The following is a 22,055-nucleotide window of genomic DNA, read 5'->3' on the forward strand; positions in this document are numbered from 1 at the left end:
CATTGTCTTACATGTGTAGCATATTAAAAGAGATACACTACAATTAAAATAAAAATGCAATAGTTTTTTAAAGACTTTGATGATACCGGTGGAATCTGTATGATGCCTGAAAAGTTGATATTATATGTTGCTGTGGTTACATGTAAAACATTTTCTTCACATCATTTTAGCATTTTTCTGCCTGGAAAATTTCTAGAAATAAAACAGGGAAAAAATATTATTATTGCAGCACAAGTCAAGAACTAGTGGGGTTTTTTTAGCTGGTCATATTAGCAATACCAGTTCATAACAATGCCTACTTTTTGCTGATTTACTGAGAGAATGAAGAGCTAAAACCTTTAAAGTTTTGCTGTTTTTATCACTTTTAATGCACAGGGCAGCCATGTTGGATGTTTGATAACTGTAATGGGTCCTCTGACTTCCAGACTCAGACAGCTGACTTGTGAATCACTTTTAATGAAATTTACAACTCAAAACCTGACTGTATGGATTTTCCTAGTGAAACTGGAAGATAACATCAATGCAATTTCATGCTAGCATCTCACATAGAACATCTGGACCAGAGTTAGACAACTCTGGTCCTTGAGAGCTGCAGTCCTGCAAGTTTTAGATTATGACCCTGAATCAGGTGTGTTAGAGTGGGGAAACGTTTAAAATTGGCAGGACTGCAGCTCTCGAGGACCGGAGTTGCTTACCTCGGGTTTGAACTAGTCATCAAATGGTTAAGAGAAAATAATTCCCCCTGAGAGCACTTTACAAACTATACAGGTCCTGCAGTGAGCTCTACATTTACGTCTTTCAACAGTTATAGGACCTTTGAAAATGTCTCTTTGATCCTAAAGTGTTTATTGAATGTGGCAAATAAACTGTGCAGTCTGTAGATATATGTGGTGTGTGCTTCTGTGATGAAAAAGATCTTCATATATTCATTTATCACTAACACAGAGTCATTTTAACCTTTTGTTGTTGGATTTGGTGTCATGGTGAATATAAGAGGTGTAAAGTGTCTTCGCTCTCCTGAGTCTTACTGTGATTTGGCTCTGGGATGTGGGCGCTGGTAGGTGATGGTGGTCCTGGGGGCCCTGGAGGTCCAGGTGGGCCTGGTGGACCTCTTTCTCCTGGGAGTCCTGGTTGATCACAGAGGCCCAAGAGGAGTGGGGGGTAAGAGACATGTTGTAAAGTCTTAAACTTTCTTGAAGAGAAGCACAGCACATGGCCAACTGATAAATGACTGTGGGTGATATGCTGATTGGTAGAAAACCTGTGACAGAAACCAGAGAGGGTGCCTGTAGCTAAAGTGTCGCTGCGACATGATTATTTCAGCCTGTGCTGTGTGGACATCTTGGTCACTAAAAGTGTCAGCCACCTAATTCAGCCTTTGATTTCAAGGTGGAAAAAGCATCTGAACAACATCTGACCTCAGTGAGGGAACATTGCTTGCTGAGCACCACGTCTCAGCCTGTGTCAAACCAACACTCACCACCTTTCTGTTTATACACTGATGCAACTGATGATGACATACCACTAAGCACTGCATTGCAGCATGAAGTCATTCCAGCTTTGGTTATGACACCTCCATGGCCTTTTTGTTATTATTAATCTTTGGTAAAGAATTGCAGCACAACTGACAACGATATGGTTAATTAATAAAAACAGTAAACTGAAATCAGCATCATGTTGGGTCATATTACCAGTCAAAATTTTCCTTATGTGAAATATTATCATGTATCAATATCATGTTTTTCTTATACAATAATAGCTCCCACGAACAGCTGCAGAATGCTGTGGCAATATCTAAGTAGATATTTGCAATACAAATTCCACTTTTCTTACATGTGTGAGAAAATTTTGCACGACTCTGGTCACATTCCATTCCTGTGTTTATGTTTCTCTTTAAGCTGGACAAAAAAAAATCTACACAATAAGAAAAACACTGTACCTCTTTGGATACTTATGAAGTAATGGAGATAGAAAAAACAATAACACTGCAGGCATATGGAAATCATAAGGACCTGGGGTTTGTATATGTAGAGCTCATGCTCCGTTCAGATTGAAGTCACATGGCGCTCCTCAGAAAGTGGGTTTGTAGTTCAAGTTTTGCTCTAAATCTCATCTTTGCCCAGCAGCAGGCACAGAGCTGGGTTTATATGTTAGTTGGAAAAGAGAGACTTTTCTCATCCAGAGCTGATCCAGAGCAGAGGAATAACAATCTACAGCAAGAGCAGATGTTTTGAAACACTTATAGCACCATTTACTTTATTCATCATTCATGTTACAGCTGGATTTACTTCTTTTCCCAAATGGTTGTTTATTATTTTAACCAAAGAGCTCAAAATATGAAGAAGAGATTCATGAGTTTAGTTTCTGTCATGGCTGATGACTATAAATAGATGTATATGTTGGGGGGAGTTTATAAATATACAGTCAACAAATAGAGAAGTGCCTGCTGCCCATGAAGCACTGCTTTTTTCAAAACATATGATTTCAAAAGCAAACCAACGAAGTGCCCAAACTCAGCAGACCTCAAAAGCCGCTGGAATTCTCCAACATTTACTGTCTGCGGGCTGACTGAGAAGTTAAAGACAAACACTCACATCTAGTTGACTTCTCAACTGTTTCTACAACTTTTGGCCAGTAATTCATCATTTAAATGTTTTGTTCTATTGACAAACAAGAACATTTTGATTAGATTAGATAAGTCAACAAATGCCCTGCGATGAACTGGTGAGCTGTCCAGGGTGTACCCTGCCTTTCACCCTAGGACTGCTGGGATAGACTCCAGCTTCCCCGCGACCCTGAATTGGATTAGGCGGTTAGAAAAATGAATGAATGAATGAAAGTCAATAAATGGCTTGCTGGACTGTCCTTATTTTATGAGTGACACAACTTTACATGCAAATTGACAAGCTGTGTGTGTCAGCATCTGGTCGGAGAGGGTTCTGGTCTAACCATCGTTTGCCAACAATGAGATGTGTGTGTCTTTACCTAAAGTCCACTCTTACCTATTGATCCTGGGGATCCCTTTGATCCTGGGGTTCCAGATGGACCCCTTGTCCCCGCCTCCCCCCGAGGCCCAATAGGACCTGGCAGCCCTCGAGATCCTGGCTTCCCTAAGAGGAAGAAACAGCCATGAGTAATCACAAAATTCTGATTGGCTTCACATCAGCTGAAAGGCAACAACTACAACTTACCATCTCTTCCAGGAAGCCCGTCTCTTCCCTTTTCACCCTGAGGGCCTGAAATGTCAACAAAGAAATGCTTTAATCCAAAATTTTATACCAGTCATATATATTTATATTTAAAAAAATCTTAACATGATCCTTTTGTGAGATCCACTGGGGAATGTGAAGCATTTCTGCCTAAGTAAGACATCAAAAAGGGCTGTCATTATTGTGTTAAATTATCATTTATATAAAAATAATAATAATAATAATGGCCCTGTGATGGACTGGAAACCTGTCCAGGGTATACCCTGCCTCTTGGCCAATGATTGCTGGGATAGGCTCCAGCTTCCCTGCAACCCGGAATTGGAACAAGCAGTTAAGAAAATGGATTGATGGATGGTATTATATATTTTTTCATCCATCCATCCATCCATCCATCCATCCATCCAAGTTACAATTCCAAATGCATTTATTCTCTGCTCCTTTTTCAGTAGGCAGAATATGTCTCTACGCTTGGTTTTCTGACATTCCCCTCAGTGGGAGCAGAAATTCGCTAAGGTTTTGTGTATTAGATTAAAAATGTAGCCATTAAAAACAAAACAAAACGTGGGTTTCTGAACAGATCGTGAAGTATTGTCATTACTTATTTAAAATAAACTAAAGGTTGGAGTCAGGTTGGGGTCCAGCCTTTGACTTTACCATTCTTAAACCTTGATTCTTTCTTTTCAGCCATTCAGTGACAGATTTGTTGTTTTACCATCCTGTTGACTGGCCTAATTTGAGCCAAGCTTCAGCTGTCACACAGATAAGCCTACATTACCTCTGGGTTACTTTGGTGTACAGAGGAGCTTATTGTTGACTGAATTATTATAGCACATGTGATAGTAGGGCAAGTCAACTGCATGTTTTCAGCCATTTCCACTGCTAGACATGACTCCAGGAAAGGAGGATGCTTTCATGCTTCCACACATTCATAGAAAGTTGAAGTTAGAGGTGCGGACAACTGGACTTCTGGCTTTTGTGAGAGGAAATGGATGTGTGTGCAGTAGAGGAAATAGGATATGAGCAGAGCTGAGCAAGTAATGGACCGGAAAAGCTGCGTGAGGTTATTTTTAATTCAATAATCAAGCATAAATTCCTGGACCCCAATTATTGGTAATACACACATGTGTGCTTAAACTTAAAATTTATGATGGCAGATCAGTGTGATACGTCTACCTGCAGGTCCCTGCTCACCAGGGACTCCCTGAGCAGGCACTGCCCCCATCAGTAATGAGGCCTCTGGAGGAGTTCCTCCTTTACTCTGATGGTTACGATGTGATATGGTGGCTGGTGATGTGAGCAACTGCACCTAATACAGGAAAACATTCAACAAAGCACAAGTCATTTAACAATTATCACAACTAGAACAGGCCTATGAAACTACGCTGTGATGCAGATACAGTATTTATTCACCTTTGCTTCGAGTGAGTTCAGTCTGTCACTTAAAGCTGTTATTCGGCTGCAGTTGAGACAATCTAGAAAACAGAAAATTACTTTTTTCAGCTTTAACAGATACTCGAGTGTGCTTCTGGTATTTTGTCCTCAAAAAACAGTAGCAACAAATTCACAGGTCTTACTTGAGATGGGCTCTCCTGAGCGAGCAGGCGGGCGCCGTACCATGGAGGGTTTCCTAACGGCCTCTTGAGCAACAAGCTGGTTCCCTGCATCTGTAAAGATAAAGTGTAGAACATCACTTTTGTTGCATGGATTTACTGATATTGAAGTTTAATGAGCTAAAAAAGAAAACATTAGATTTAGAAGTTTCTGTTTTCTAATAAAGATCAGTGTCTTGTCCTGGTCAAAAAGGAACGCCAATGTGAGTGTGTTGGACCTACAGTGATTTCTAAACCCCCAAACAGGGTGAGCCTGAGTTGAGCAAAAATATTTGGGTGATGTTCTCTCTTCTCCTTTGATTTTTACAACAGCAAATGTTGTCTTAATAAGTTTATGGTTAAGTTTATTCTAATATATTTGGAATAAACTCTGGGCTGTAACATAAACTCTGCAATAATCCGTTTATTCCACTTTATTTTAGGCTTATTTCATTCACTAGTCACTAGTTTAACAGAGTGCAATCTTTGTTTTGTTAACTGTGGTCTCAAAGCAAAATAGACAACAAAGGGGGGGGGGTTCTTTAGGGTTAAATAACAGTATTTAACAGAGTGCCACCCTTTTGATGAGCATAGTTTCTTCAATTCTCTGTCAAATCCACGGCTCATTTGCAACTTCCCTTTCATAACGCCAAGATGGTGAGTGCCAAAATGCTGAACTTATCAAGTTTTTACTTGATACAGAAGTCTAAAATCCAGCAGATACCATCACATCATACATTCATTCTTTTATAGTCCTTTAATTCTTCATACAACGAGGAATAGCATACATATGTAAGAACCACAGCAACATCCCCCCCCATATCAACTGATTATTGTAATACACTTATTTTAAAGATAATTATGACATTAAAGTAAATCATGTTACTTGCTTGATGACATTCATCAAAGACAATTTGGGTAATTTGGTTTAAGGAATAAAATCTAAGAAACATTTCTGATTATATAAAATAATATAAAATAATTTACCCTCAAAGCAACCATCAACAGGCTGGTAGTGCTGTGTATTTATGGACTCAGTGTGTCACCATTCCTCGGATTACAGACGACAGTCTTTACAACACACCATTGTTGTGTACACTGTTTCTATGTCAAATTGCTTTTCTTTTCCCTTGTTTGTTTTTAGAGTTTAAAATCACAAGGCTGGGATGAGAGATGTCTAAGGACAAACAATAGTTTTCTTATGTGAAGAGAACAGTCTTTCCAGCATTTAGTCTTTCCTTCATTTTATAAGGTGTGGGAGTTTGTGTCCTGGGGTTCTGGATGTTTTGAATGGGCAGACTTTTGTGGAAATGGTTAGACTGACTCCATTGTCTGCCCTGGCCTTGGTCTGGCTGGCTCAGGTGCCCCTGACACAAATAAGAGAGTGAATTCAGCACCTCATTATCCGGCAGGAAGCGTGTCTTTCCCTTCAGTGGCCAGCAGCCACAGCTATGTCAAGTGGTACACTACAAGCCATGAAACAGCACCTGCAGTGCAGAGCTGGGGAAGGACAGCTCTTATACTCTCAACAGTTTCACTTACTGTATCATCAGACATCATAATCCTCCATCGCACCAGAAAAGAAAATTTTTTTTTTTTTTCAAACTTAAGATGTAAAAGCATGACAAGTTGACAGATAACCAAAAGAGGGGGACCAGAGAGAGCACAAGAAGACTTTGAAATGAACACACAACTCATGGTTTGGGGTAAATTGAGACTGCTCAAATTATTCTCGCTCCTAACCTTTGTGCTCATGATTTCTGTTTTAGATTCTGGGTATTTCTCAGAGGATTACATGTGTAGATTTTGTTTAAGCATGTACAACCTGAAACTGAAATGTTATGGCATGAGCGCTGCGTGTTCTCCTTTACATGCTTCAGAAACAATCTGAGTCTCGCCGAGAGATGAGGAGAATACACCCTTCCTTCCGCTCTTCACTTCTCTGTACTGCACTTGAGTCCATATGGGGGAAGGCTGCACAGACAAAGAGAGGTGTGCACACATGCACAAGCACATCCCACAGACTTTTCCTGCAGAGCTCAAACTGTGTAGATGGCTGCATTCAATTACAAAGTGGGTTTCAGCGTAGGAAATGTAGTCTTTGCTCCTCCCCTCCCAAAGCCACCTCTTCTCCCCCTGAAGTGAAGAACATTCAAGATTCCCCCCCCCCACTCACCCACACTCAAGCTTTTGTATGAGGTACTAATCCAGCTTTGGCACAAGAGCCACTGCCTCCCACATACACCTCTCACACACTTTTTCTCTATAGCCTATTGCAAGACCCCTAAATTCTTGTGTATGACAGTGTGGGCGTGTGTGTGTGTGCACGCAGATACAGGATGACTAGGATCCTGGAAGTGTGATCCTATGCTCCGTTGGCCAGTAATAACATCATCCCGCTACATCTGCTCTTTGATTGCAGTGGTCTAATTGTCCCAGTGGGGAGAGTCATAGAAATGTGATAATGTGTTTGACCTGTTTACCTCCATGTTGCATTGGTTTCCAAACGGGGACAAAGTTACAGGTCTTCATTAGAAAAATACCCCCACAGAGAGTTCAGCGGGCCGGAGACTGTGCTGACATCAGCTGTCTCTTTGCATTTCTTCTCTCTTGCACAAACTCATGTAATTTAGTAATTTGTTTACAAACACGGCCCTACACGACCTTTGCTCCTGCTGGTTGGCAAAGTTGGAAGATATGAGTAAATAATACTGCAAGAAATTTGTCTTTTCTAATTTTAAAATCAGTTGTGTGTTCAACAAGTTATGAAAGATGACCCCAGGGATGGCAGAGATCATTTAGTTTATGATGATATGTAATGCATATGTTCAACCTTGTGTCCTGAAAGGTTGTGACATTGTGAAATGTAAATTCAAAAAGTAGGCAATGATTTAAAAATCACTGTATATTTAAATGAACTAATAGAGAATTCACTGTGGTGCAAATAGTATCCCAGTTCGGATTATCTACCTATCAGAGATAAGTAAGTGAGTTAAATATTTCTGACTGCACTGTGGCCATTAGCTCGGCACAGCAGTACTTAGAGTGGCTGCCCAACTCTTTTTGTCTGCGAGTTATTCTAGTCAGTGTCAAATCTTCCACAATAGAAGTTATGGTCAGAAAGGAATGTTTCTATGAAAAAAACATGAGCTGTGCCCATTCCTTCCACATCCTTAGTGAGAATTAGTTTGTGTTCCCATCAATCCAGACTGAAGCTGATTGACGTGGGACTGAATGCCAATTAAAGCCTTTTCATTGCACTCTAATACCAGATGTTAGCATGTTAGAGGGTGTTTTGATCAGTGTAAAAACAAAGGGAAAAAAAAGCTTTAAAAAATGGGTCTGTCAGCCAAGCCAAGCACAGCCAACTTTATTTATGAAGCACTTTAAAAATAGTAAGTACCAAAGTGCTGATCAGTAAGAATACACATCAGGCCACACATTCAGATCTATAAGGCTCAAAGAAGCACAAATTTCCCAGCTCCGGTAAAGAAACAACTCTAAGAGGTATGTAAACATCAGCTATACTTGCCTCTTAGAGTAAGGCATATCCGAGTCTCGCTGATGCAAATGTAAACGTGCCTTTAATGTGGACTGAGTGATCATGCAAATCGTTTTACTCACATTACTGAAAAACAAAAGCATGTAAAAAAAAAAAAAAAATCTGTTTCTACAGTGAAATACAGAAGTGCTGACAGAAGGAGTGAGATCAGTAACTTTCTTTGGTAATGTTCTATGAGCCAACATCCAAAAACATACCTACGCCAAGTGTCATAAAAAGACCTAAGAGAGGCACGTCATCTGAGCTGACAGCACTAAAGAGAACCCAACATTATAAGTTTTAGATCACAAAAGCATCAATAAGTAAGCTGCTTCATTACAAATCTGATATTATTGGCTGAAAACTTATGTAAAACTCTGAGGTGATTACTGGAGTTATAGCAAAGAGGTGAATTGGAGTTACACTTCTTATTCTCTGATGTGGGGAGGGTGGAAGGCTGGGTCCTTGTAGGGCTTCATCTTTGTGAACTGCATACACAACCAAAACACACGTGACCCAACACAGACTGTTTTATTAATGATTCGTTGATGGATCATTATTTTCACCAATATCGTGTAATAATAAACCTATAAAGTGCATTTACTCCTTACTCAAAACTTGTCACATTTAGCTGCATGATCCTGGAAACTCAACACTGGTTCTATGTGCGGAGAGACAGGCAGGCCTTAACAAGTGAAACTATTGTTTCTCGGTCTCAAAATCTGCACAGATGATGAATAAATATACGAGAGATGAACTGTGTTGTCTCAAAGTTTGAAGTCTGGCAGCCGTTGAGAGTGGAAACTGCGTGATACATGCACAAAAGTGTAGCAAACAGACACAGCAGAGTTTAAAGTCCTGATCCATCTCTGTCTGGTCAATTAGCTGAGCTCAGCGCTGCAGCATCATTAGTGATCAGGCGCTGACAGCCAGGCAGGGGGAGGCATTTGTCTCTGTCTCTGCACTGGACAGACTGAATCCTGCTGCTGCCTTCAGACAAACACACGCACTATAAAAGTGATGTGCTGTACTCTCAGAAACAAGCCAAGACAAATGGGGTGTCTAATCAGAACATATGTCTGCTGAGTGAGCTGTTTCTTCCTCTTATTTCCAAATCCGCCAAAGACAAGTTGAAACACTGTGACCCTGATATTTTTCTGTTGTTTTTTTTTTTCACATTTCAGACAAACCACATCCATCACTTTTATTGTAGTATGTCATAATCTTGCAGAAAAAAATGTTTATGTGTTGTGTGATTGAATGATGTAACATCTACAAAACCCCAAGAAAACTCATCATAAGCACAACAGGAACAATGTTTTTTATTCATTTTAGTTTTATTTAGTACAAAAATTGCATCATTTGGAATGGAATTTACGTCACCACAAAGTGAAAAAGGTGGAATATGCATCTTTATAGACTGCTCCTCATTGATGACTGGTTGAGGTCAGTCTCGGGTATAAAGGTGAAGAACCAGCAGCTTCTCATACAGCTGGCAACCCTCAGTCTGCTCACCTGGTCCGGGTTGTCTGCCCAGATGCAAACTTTCATCTGAAAGCCTTTGTTTACTGTGCTTTCCCATGGACTTGGCTGTCTTTTATTAGGTGATTGGCTTAAATTGCAGGACACACTTCATCATTACCTTCCAACAGAAATGCCACTCTGCCTGTCCGCCTCTAGGCCTGAGAGCGCGGCAGTCCTCCTTCAACCATTCAGTTGTAATTACAGGTGAGAGGGAAGTGCGGCCGTGCTGTAACGACTAGTCGGATAATTGATCCCAGAGGAGAAGTTGAGCAAAGCGAGACTGTATCTTTGCTGTCCGGCTGTTTGAGCTGAAAAACAAGTGCACTGAAGCAGCCAGTCCACACCTGCATTTCTCTTTTTTTTTTTTTTTTCTTTTATAAGTCTAGGTGAAGTGTTGCAAAGACCTGATGCAAATAAAAGCACAGTGGAGCCTCTAGAGCCCTGAGCTGAGAGCATGCAAAGTCAGAGAAGATCTCACCTCATGCACACACATCTCACCTCATCAGTTAGGGCTGACATTTAAGCCAAAGCAGTACAGGATGTACAAGCACCACAGCACCATAACAACACTCCCCACGGTCACCTACTAGCAAGAATGAGAATAATTAATTACACTTAGACTTGCTTTTTCTTTTGAGGCTTTTATTTTTTTTCACTTGTGGTTTTTTAAATAGCTTCTTAGTCTGTGATATTTTGAACATGCAAGATGTGTTTACTCCCTGGCATACTTTTGAGAAAAAAGGTCAATGAGCTGCTTTAGCAGCTAACTTTGGAAGCATATAAATATAAACACAAAGATAAAAATGAAAGACGCTCGTTTGCTGTGACCAGCAGCATTATCACTTTATCTCCACTAGTTCTCACATCACTCCTTTCAGCTCTTCCATCTCATCCAGATGTGCTCGTACACACACCCTCTAATCTTCCACAGGAAAGAGGAGGATCTCCTGTCTTTCCTTCCACCTCTCTGTCACATGCAGAGCTGTCTTTACCTCACCTTCCTTCTCAATAACTCTCCCTATCTTACTCACTCTCTCTGTTTTCCAGCACTTGCCTGCAATGATGTCAGTGACATCTAAGTCTGACAACCGGTTCTCAGCAGGCAATGGTGTGTAATTACAGAGAAGAGTTGATCTGAATGGTTTGAGTGGCGGAGATGTATGTCTAGGCTACAGATCAGTACACCAACTGGCACTCAAAGCCAAAGGGACCAGGGGTCATTTTAGGCACCGACAGCTGTGGACGCAATACAGCGTCCCCTCCTCACACCCTTTTGTAAGGCTCCTCCTTACTCTATTTTCCAAAGTTTCATCATGTGAGTCTACTGGTATTGCCCCCACAGTCACTGAGACCAGACAGCTAGGAATACCTGCAAGGCACTTGTAGATAATAATTACAGGAAAAGTTATCTTTGTTTCAGAGTCCCTCACCACATTCACCTCTAATTACTGTGCAGAGCAGGCTTATCTTCACTGTTTATCTGCTTGTGTTGCGCCGAGGAGTTTCAATGGTAGCCTTAGGGATTGTTGCTTGTCTCAGTGTGAGATGTTGCTGCAACAGCAGGAAAATAAAAATAATGTAAAGGCATAAAACCCATAAGAATGTAAATGAATTTACAAATGAACAACTTTGAAGTTATATTGCCTGTTTTTATATATATATATATATATATATATATATATATATATATATATATATATATATATACATATATAGACAAAGAAGAAACCAAGAAAACAACATTCATCGACACATGGCAAAATGGAAACGGTTCTTCATGCCAGGAAAGAGGACAATGCTGTGGTTTGTGTTAAGTAGCTAAAAAAAAGTGGTGGGTACTGTCAAACAGCAGCACTGTGAACTGAGATACCATGTGGTTGGGACAGACTGCAAAACAAATCCACCCAGCAGATGTTTAATGAAAGCACAGGGCATTGGCTGACAATCCCACTCACGCCCTTCACTTTTATTGAGAGGCACAGCAATGCAGAAGCCCCGGGAAAAAAAAGTGCCTTCTTGTTGACCTGCTTTGTAAACTGCCTTGGTGATATTCTTCTATTCATTGCACTCATTTGGCAACTCACTGACTAATGCACGACTCGTTTGATATCTGTCCTTTCTGTGGTCACCAGGGAAACAAGTAAAGACAGGACAGAATAGAAGCAGACTGTTTGGATGAAACCACACACACACCGCTGCTGCAGCTTTAGTGTGGCAGGGAGGGGACCATTTTGTCTGTGACCCCTTCCTGTAAAACACTCACAACACACAGCGGTAATTAAAGTGCACTTGGATCAGCCAACATACTGCCACAAGGGGCCAACAAACAAAAGCTCTAAAGACAGCCAGGACCAGAATTACACATCAGCATTCAGACATACATATGCATATTACACCACTATATTTGTGAGGACATTCTTTTACATAAATGAACTCCCTGCTTCATTATCCCAACCAAAAAGCCTGTCTTCCACTATCAGTATGTAGTTTAAGCATTAGACAGATCCTTTTAAGGGGTGTGAGAAAGAAAAGATGCCCTCAGTGAGATGGACCAGAAAATAGCCCTTTCTGGGAAAGTAAAACACACACGCACACACACACCAAAATATCATAAACATGAATCATTTAAGTGTTTTTCACATTATAGTCCTATTAATGTACTTTGAGACATAACTTCAAATCCAATTTGTTTTTTTTTAATTATTTTTTTTAATAGTTTTTTGTCCTTCTAAAGGTAAGAGATCTGGTAACCTTTTCTTTTTTATTCATTTACTATTGCAATAAAGTCTTTTTGTTGTTTCCCTTCTTTTTTTCTTATTATATAATTAGGAAAAGTAATATTTGCAAAGAACACCTGGCTTTATGCTCTTCTAACTGAGCTGGCAAACAACATTATGTTTAATAATGCAGGTTTTTCTATCCCTATTTTCCACTGACATCACCATTGTTAAAAACTTTTAGGCTTATAATTTATTTGAACAATTACTTTTGGCACTGCAATGTTTTATAACATTAAATTTATCTGTGAAATATTTTATAATTTGCCCTCCGTCTGCTTGTATTTATTTATTATTCAGTAATATTAAAGTGTCTCTTTAAAGATGGATGGCAAAAGTGAATTACTTGAAGTCCAATGAAAGGAAGCTGAAGGTGGAAGGCTAGTTTCTTAGCTTTGCTTGATTAGTGTGACAGAAACTATGACCATACCTTGATGATTAAGAGACATGTTTTACATGTAACTTTGGGTTTTAAAATATTGTTTTTAACTGAAATACAAAAGTTATATTGCAGTATTTCTATTTTATTTCCACCTTCTAAAAGTTTCCTCGAGCCTGTGATGGTTTAATGCAGTAAATCACACTTCAGCAAAAACTCTGAAGAATAAAAAAAATGTGCTTTTTTTAATTATTATTCTAACAGAAGAACTTAAGAAAGTGTTGGTAACGGAGCTTTTCTAGTTATTTGCTCACTTGTCATTCTGTAACAACCTTATTATACAGATGTGCTGTATTTCACTCATGTAGAGGTAAAAACTAGAGATATTTACAGAAAGTCAAAAGCTATCCTACCATCAGCCTCCATGATTGAACAGTGAAGCCCCAATTCTCTATTCCAGCACTTAGCAATTCTTGTCTGAAAGAAATTGCTTACTAGAAATAAAATCAGGGATTAATTGACATGGAGGCATTTAACTAATATATAACACCCCATTTTGGTCTCCCGCACGGCTGGACCAGATAGTTTGTCCAGTTCTTGCTATTACAGCAATTCTGCATTATAAAAATGAGAAAAATCTTGAAAATGATAGATTTCAAGATGCAATCAAGGCTGGAAAGACTAAACAATAAAAAAAAGATGATGAATTGACCAACTGCTATGATAACAGGAGTGTATAAGCAAAGTTTGCCAACTGCTTCTCCTCTGCAAAAACATCCTGTTAAATTCCTGACCAACACACATTTTACTCTGACCCTGTTCGTTACCATGCAGAAGTTGACATGCATGCCAGATCACAGTGCACAGCTGCAGCCAAGCAGAAAGTGGACTGCTCCACAAACCACCAGCCAAACATTCTGCCCTTCTGTTGTACACACTCGGTGCTGGGTGAGTAGATCCTTTTTTCTCTTAGCAGTTGAAGGACACGTCTCGTCCAACACATAGTTTATTTATCCACCATCGTTCTGCACGCTCACTTATTGCAGCTAAGAGGCCTGTTGCCACATCAGCCAAATACAATTGCCCTTGTGAGGTATGATGTGTGCGCAAGTACACATGGGAGCAAATCTTAAGAAAAAGGTTTCAATAACCTAGATTTTCGTCAACCACCCATGTAAATAAAAAAACAAACAAAAAAAAAACTGAGCTCACTGCAGCAGAATCCATGACAACCAAATACAAACGCTCCAGTTGAGCATAATCACTGTTTGATAGTTGCTGCACTCATCCACACAGAGCCAAGACACAGCTGCCAGACACCAAGCCAGTCCAGCTCCCCTTAGGTCGATATCCTGCTTCAATAGTAAATCGTAAACCTGCCTCACACTGCAGGGCTATAAATGAACCAAACACTGTAGACCTGTGGTACAAACGGGGCAAGATCTTTTGTCACTTTTGCTTCAGGTATTCTTAAAATTCAGCTTCCTTTGCAGAGCATTATACATTTCCAGCACCGAAACAAATGATTTGGTTTGTCAGCTTCCTTTGGGGCTCCTCATGTAGCAGCGTGATCTCCATTTTGCCTTTGTAAGATTTGGCTCATATCACTGTGTAGGTATTTGGCTTTTCTCAGAGGCTTGTCAGGCGGGAAATGCTAGATTTAATTTTCTGTAATAGCAAAGACCACACCTTTAAAACATCTTCTCATTTTCTCCTAGTGAATATGACTGACTGCCAATAAAAACAATATGTAGAAACATAAACTTTCCTGTGCTGCAACCTAAAGAAGTGACAATTATTATTACGCTCTTAAAAATTAGTTGTGTTGGGATATGCTTGTTATAGGGTTTTGAAATATTTTCATGAAGATAGAGCTTTTCAGCATGCAATGGAGAATCTAAAAAAAATACCATTCGATATGTATTTGCACTTGAATCTACACACAAATGCAGTTTTAGGTCACTGAAGAAAGCTCAAAGCTTTTTAAAAACTGACATGTGAATAAATATTTAATGGAACTATAATGCTATAAAGCTATATTTTTTTCTTTTGATAGCAAAGCAGGAAACATCCTATAAAAAGGAATTTAAAACTGTGCAAATGTGCACTTTTAAAATACATTACTCCCCTTAGTGCTATAGCAGTTGGGACTTTTGCCTGAAAATGTAGGGTGGCTGCAGTTTTGAGTACACACAGTAAGTATCTAGGACTGTGATGAACTTTACTAAAACATTAAATCCAATGTGTTTGGGATTTATCTCAATAAATTAAACAGTTAGTAATGACAGTGATTATTTACCAGAGGTAAAGTGTGCTTTGGGCCCTGCAATGGACCAAAGCCCTGATGTATACAGCCTCTGACCTAGTAGGTGAGTAGCAGGGTTGCTCCAGTCCCATGCAACCCTGCATTTGAAACAACAGGTATGGATGGATGGATGGATGGATGGATGGATGGATGGATGGATAGAAGGGGGAAGTCTGAATATATTTCAATACATTCACGCTGTAAAAAGTGATCTTCAGATAAGATAAAGTAAAATGATTAGTTTAAAAAAGGAGGCTCGGTCTTTTGTTTTGATTGGATCTCATGTATATGTCCCCTACCAATCATACAAAGAGTGAATTCCAATTTAGACTATTACAGAAAAGTGCATGAAGTCAAAAACATCTTTGTTTTAGTAATATAAGGCCCATATATTCTTGCAGTGCATAACTACATTTTCTCTATACTATTTCTATACCTCTTGAGATAGTCAGAGCCATAAAAGATTCCTGCATGAGTGGAAAGCAGACGTGCACATCTGGCTGGTAAAAACTCCCATGGCTGTGCCTGTGTCAAACATGAAGCATGTTGGAAGACATCCTTTGTTGTGGAGCTGGTTGAGTTTACAGTTTACTACTGCACACACACTGACTGGACAGCAGAATGTCAAAGCTCCTGATTTAAAATGCTCAGAATATCTTCTCAAATGAAAACCCCAGTTGTAAAAAAAAAATAAATAAAAAAATAAATAAATAAATAATAATAATAATCTAATAAAATCTCAGAATGGAAAGACGACCATGAGTACTCTCAGGTAAGAGTGTGGTGATATCAACCCCCTGATGATCCATCGCTTTGTTACTTAAAGCTACATATGTGAAAGTGAAGCAACAGCGGAGAGCCAGAATCAACAGCAGGACCTCAACACTTCAGGTTCAGAATAAGATTGATGGTTCTTCCTTATGCTGCTACTTAACTGTCCTCGCTAGAAACGTACTGCTGCATCTGAGCATCACTCTTAACATCATGTATATTTTTGCACCTGTTTAAACATACAGAGCAGAGACTGACCTTAAAATAGTGCATCTGTGACAGAAATTTGAATAACACAGCCATCTACCTGATACAACAGTGTCCCACCTCAGTATGATGACAGACAGGACCTCCACACTCACCTTTTCTTGCAGACACACATCATCCTGTTTCAGCAGGAATTGAAACCGTAATTAAATGCAGCAGATTTAAACCTTTACCTCTCTCACTCAAAGACCAGTAGACTATAAAAAAATGTGTTTAGAGGGGTTGTGCTGGAATCCAACCAGATGGTGAACTGCTGCTGTTGATTTCTGGATTGGAGATGTTTGTAAAACTGCCTGAGGATATCAACAATTATTCATTTAATGAAGAAACCTGATTTAATTTCAAACATAATGCAGCTACCTGAAAAACTGTAATGTCATGACTCTTTGTTGTATTATAAAGGCAAGGTCATTTCAACCTATTAAAAAATGAATACCATATATCAGTCCATACATTTTCTTAACCGCCTAGTCCAATTAAGGGTCTAAGCTGGAGCCTATGCCAGCAATGCTTGGGTGAGAGTCGGGGTACCACCTGCACAGGTGACCAGTCCATCACAGGGTGAATACCATATATATTCAAGATAAAGACATATTTAACTATATCATGTTATGACAGATAAAAAATTTAACTAAAATAATACGCTTAATGATCTCTCAGCCTTGCAAAGATAATTTGGTCTGTTTGGAGTTTGCTGAATCAGTGTGTATTAGTGACAAACCCTGATGATTAGTCTTTAAACTAATGTGACCTGACTTTCTGAAAATAGTTTCAAAGTCTCACTGAGGTTATAACACAGCCCAGAATTTGCATACACGTACACATGCACGCTCACCCGACTAATCCACACATACAAATACTCCCACAGAATGAGTGAGTAAATGACTGTGAAGCTGAGCTCGTCTCAGTTTAATCCCTGCGTGAATGGTGTGCTGTGTACCAAGCATTCCTCTGTGTCTTTCCAAGGCTTTCTGGGGATTAGACCCCACTTACTTCCAGAGGCCGCAGGGTGGGATCAAAGCCGATTGAAGTTTTTGGGTTCACTGTGGTGGCTGTGGAGCAGACGGCTTGTATTCAGGGATACTCTGTTGAACACGACACCATGGCCGAGACGTGAGATAGTGACACAGGTCGAACACACCTGGTGGGGGTCAAACTGGCGCTAATCCAGCACAGCATTTACTGTCGCTGTGCTGATTGATGGCTAGCTTGTAGGAGGAAAGACTAACCTCCTGCAATAAAACAGGTATGCCGGATTTCGGCCCTCTAAGGTTAAACAAACACATATCACAAATGAAAGATTTTAATCATAGCTTTTCCCTGTCAATTCTACAGTCTGCACAGTATGAGGAGCCTCTTAATGAAACATGCATGTGACAGACCGTGCAACAATCTGGACTTAATTCAACTTGGAAAACACTGCAGGCTTTAAACTGGGTAAACTTACATCCAACAAAACAGAAGGAATACAAAACAAACACAATGGCTGTTCTGCAGCAACCTTCACACACCCCCAAAAGATTCAATCACCACCGAACCTTTACCCTAGCAAAAAAAAAAAAAAAACCCACGAGGTTTTTGTTAATCCATGAAAGACAACACAGAGGAAGTGGAGGAAGCCTTTTTTGTGGCAGCACAATGTGTTAAGCATTTGAATTACCAAAACAGCCCACAGCAAGTCTCACACAGAGAGATGGTAAAGAGCTCTGAGATACAGCAGCAGGAATTAAAAAGGCTAACATGACAACACCCCTGAGATATACTGAAAATAAACAGACCTTATCCGCAAATATACACAACTAATAATGAGGAATTACTGTGCCTGTGCCTGGGTTGTATTGAGAGGCTGGACTCACACCCGGGCAGACATGCAGTGCGTGCAAACATAAACTAATTACCGAATGCTGGAATTTCAAAAGCTAATCTATGAATAGTCAAAGTTATCTGCAGCATCTTGATCCTGATGACAAACAGTAACACACAGCATGTTTTGGTAACTCCCTGGGAAATAAACAAAATGACCTTCGGGGGATTTCAGTGCCATACAGATAAGTGTAATCACTGCCTGTCGAACAAAAAAAGTTTATTGTGTACTTTTATCTTGATTTTGTAGCCCTACTCTTTGTTCAATCAGAACAAGTTGAGAATTATAACTCATGAAAGCTCCTTGGGCACCACACGAATCTTCTCTCACAGGTGTCTTTTTGCATCTGCATGTTCAGTCTCAGCTGTGTCTGGAGTGAGACCAAAGACCCCACACTTGAGTATCAAACCTCAGTGACAACACCTCAGATCTGTGCAGTGTTAACTCCAGCATGGGGTTCTGTCTCATGTCTGCTTCCTCTTGACAGATATAAAAAAGAAAGAGGCCCCATGCACACAGGGGTGCTATGGTTTGATTGTGTTTTGCTCCATTGGAGATAAGTAAGCGTGTTCTTTGTGCTCTACAAAGGGATGATAAGAGAATGACGGCCTTCCAGGGCTGAGCTGTGCAGATGACAAAAACACAGACAAGTAGTAGTTGGTGTTGAGACTAAAGTAAATATGCCCATTACCCAGATGGCTGCAGCTCAGGAGGAAGAGCAGTTGTCTTTAAACTGGAAAGTTAGGAGGTCAGTTCCAGGCCTCTTGAGGTATGAGTGAAGGGTAAATGTAATGTAGTGCAAAGCATTTTTCATGATCTGCATGACTGGAAAAGTGCTATATAAGTACAAGTCCATTTACCATTCCATTACTATTTAGAAGTATGGAGACAAAAATGTACATAAAGTGAAGAAATAACTTTGACTTACACTGCAAAAACACAGAGAAATTGTTTCTGTATGTGAAGTGTGTTTATTCAACAATTTATAAAGTTAAAGAGATGAATAGCTTTTTTCAACTTTTACTGCTTTGAAACCTCAACATGAACAAAATACTTTAAGATGATAAAAGCCATCTGTAAATTATCTGCAGTCGGCTTTCACTGATGTATTTTTTTTTTCAACATCTGTGCTATTCATAACCAAAAGACTACTATCTCAAATTCAAACATAAGCACAGCAGCAATACATAATGCAAGAATTAAGTTTTGCACAGAGAAATGAGCAGAAATATTAAAAACACTGATTTACTTAAGGGTATTTTATGCTTCAAAGACAGATTTATTTACTGTAGAATGAGTTATGCAAGAACCAAAGAACAGATGTAGGGATTTGTACTCATTTTTTGGCTGAGGCACACCAGTGGGGGCCACTGGATAAAACAGTCCAGGAAAACTCTTCCTGCATTAGTGTTAGCTCACATCCAACTCTTTCTTTGAAGCTTCAGTTTGCCAAGTCAGAGTTGCTGCTAGGTGATGGATTGCTGTAACACCCATTCAGTGTAAACTTGATGCTCTCGAGATTTTTACACTCCCACCACTGTTTGCAGATGAACCACAGTTAATTGCACATGCTACAAATCAGAGAGACAGCCAACAAACAACATGGAAAAGGAGTAGAGATAAGAGTGGAGATGAAGCGGGGGGAGAAATCTGGGATGCTTCTATTCACAGTGCTTTTACCCACCCCCCATTCCAGAATGAGGGTCTTATCTCCGAAAAGCACTTCAACACAACATACCCACAGAGCTGACTGTGTGAAGACTTCCACATGGGGATGAAAGCACACACATACAGAAGAGAGGCTGCCATGCAGAGGACTGGAGGCAGATTATCAGAGGAAACACAGATCAAAACCCAGCAGAACCATCACCGCCTGCACGGCAGTGGAAGAAACAACAGGCCAAACAAGAGGCGAATAATGCCCAGCCATCAATCATGTCTTATCCTGTCAGCTAATAAAACAGACTGTGTGATCACAGTTTCAGGTCAACAATGGTCACCTGACCCTGCTGGGCTCCGGCTGGGGCCGACCTGGTGGATGCTGCTCTTATCTCAGCACTTCCTTACAAAGAAACACAAGCTCCTCCTCAGACTCCTCCCTGCTGGTATTCACAAAGTTTTTTGTCAACAGCCATCCTATGCTCCCTCACTCCCACACGGCGAGAAACTGCTGATGGAATACAAAAGAAAACTTTAGAAACAAACGGCAGAGTAAACTTTAAATAACTGGGGCACCAAAACCCAGCCGTCTTTTTCACGACTGCTTGCTTGACTAAGTTTGCTTTTGTAAAAGAAAAAAAGACGACACTCATATTCACATCCAAAGGTTTATTTTCTACTTTGACCTAAGATTAATCTCCAAACATATCACTCATTTTGATTGTTTGGCTAGTCAATTACAGATTTTAGTTCTGAACAAAACAAACTATTTAAAACAACAAATGGAACAGTCCTTATAAAAAGTTCAAATCGTGGCATAAATAGATCTGACTGACAACTGTAGTGCCTCACGCTGTGTTCAGTGGACCACAGTTGCACTGCATTGCCTACCTGTCACTTGTCAACAACATCTAGCTTTCATAGTCTGTGTGTTTTGGACAGCATAATGCTAAACCTCCTTTTTGATACACATACTTTTTACAGCTTGCAGAAAAACACTGCTTCGAGAAAAAAACAACACATTGACTTTATAATTCTCCTGAATCCTGATCAGGGTAGCGGGGAGCTTTTTCGGGGAGAGCCTTCCCCAAATTTCAACAGGTGAGAGATGTGGTGCACCCCTGAAGGGTCAGTGGTCCGTCACAAGTCCAACACAGAGATAAGCAAGAAAAAAACATGTGCTTACGCAGAATCTTCTTTAGTCAATTAACAGTTGTCTCGCATAAACCTCACTTGCCTGTCTAAGTTTTTAATTTACTTTACTGTGTATCTGATGTTATTTAAGAAGGTAAGTTAACCTTCTTTTCAATTAACTGTCTTTTTATTTAAATTATTTTCTCGATGTTACAAGTTTACATTTTTGGATCATCGCTAGAATGTGCTCTGTGTCTTCATTCTGTCAGCTTGGACACGAGCAGCTACAGCTGAAGCATTTACTAATTCTTTGTCATAAGCTCAGTCCTGTTACTTTCAGGTGGGGTTATTTACTCTGTTAGAGAGTAACAGTACTGAGTACCTATACCTGGAGTGAGATGAGCCTTTTGGCTAATTGACTAATTAGTGTGAATATCAGTTAAAATTATGCTCGTAACTTTATATTAGTGTTTTACAGATGAAACTACTGAAGTGTTTGAAATTTGAGTTCAGTGTCCAGTGTCCCAATCTGAATAAATTGCACATTTTTTAGTTACTTAGCACTAATTCTGGTTAGTTTTTTTTGGTCTAGTCTTTATGCAATTCTTTAATAAATTACGTATTAAAGAATTTTATAGACCTGAGGTTTTGGATCTCTTTTAAATGGTACAAATGGCTTCCAATCTTTTGAGAAAAATACAAATTACATGTCTATTCAGGAATTTTTTGGTCACAAAAACAAGAAACCAATCATTTCTTTCAACTTAAATGAAAGAAAATCAAAGGAACTTGTTGAGATGCTTTTTAACATGCTGTTTGATATAACAGGAGGAAAGAGGACTACACACAATTTTTGGTCTAGAAATCACAACACCCCCCCCCCCCCCCCCCCCCCCCCCCCACCCCCCATTGATCAGCAGGGGGGTAATTTATCAGAGTTTTCCCAGTCACAGCAGTCATGGTGATGCACGGAGCCCTAAACCTTGGAGATTAACACTCCTTACTAAGAGGGAGCAGAACAAGCTGACACACACTA

At 39.8% G+C, this 22,055-nt stretch overlaps 1 protein-coding gene across 1 annotated transcript in view; it reads right to left on the reverse strand.

The window, feature by feature from the left end:
* emid1 (EMI domain containing 1) overlaps window positions 1–22,055 on the reverse strand; it is a 70,701-nt gene that overhangs the window by 8,508 nt on the left and 40,138 nt on the right. Inside the window, 6 exon segments of the mRNA XM_079251460.1 lie at window positions 1,029–1,127; window positions 3,003–3,110; window positions 3,192–3,236; window positions 4,383–4,515; window positions 4,620–4,681; window positions 4,784–4,873. Coding sequence (XP_079107586.1) covers window positions 1,029–1,127; window positions 3,003–3,110; window positions 3,192–3,236; window positions 4,383–4,515; window positions 4,620–4,681; window positions 4,784–4,873 — 537 coding nt within the window.

The sequence above is a fragment of the Telmatherina bonti genome, assembly GCF_933228915.1.
Source record: "Telmatherina bonti genome assembly, chromosome: 13".
Classification (NCBI taxonomy): domain Eukaryota; kingdom Metazoa; phylum Chordata; class Actinopteri; order Atheriniformes; family Telmatherinidae; genus Telmatherina; species Telmatherina bonti.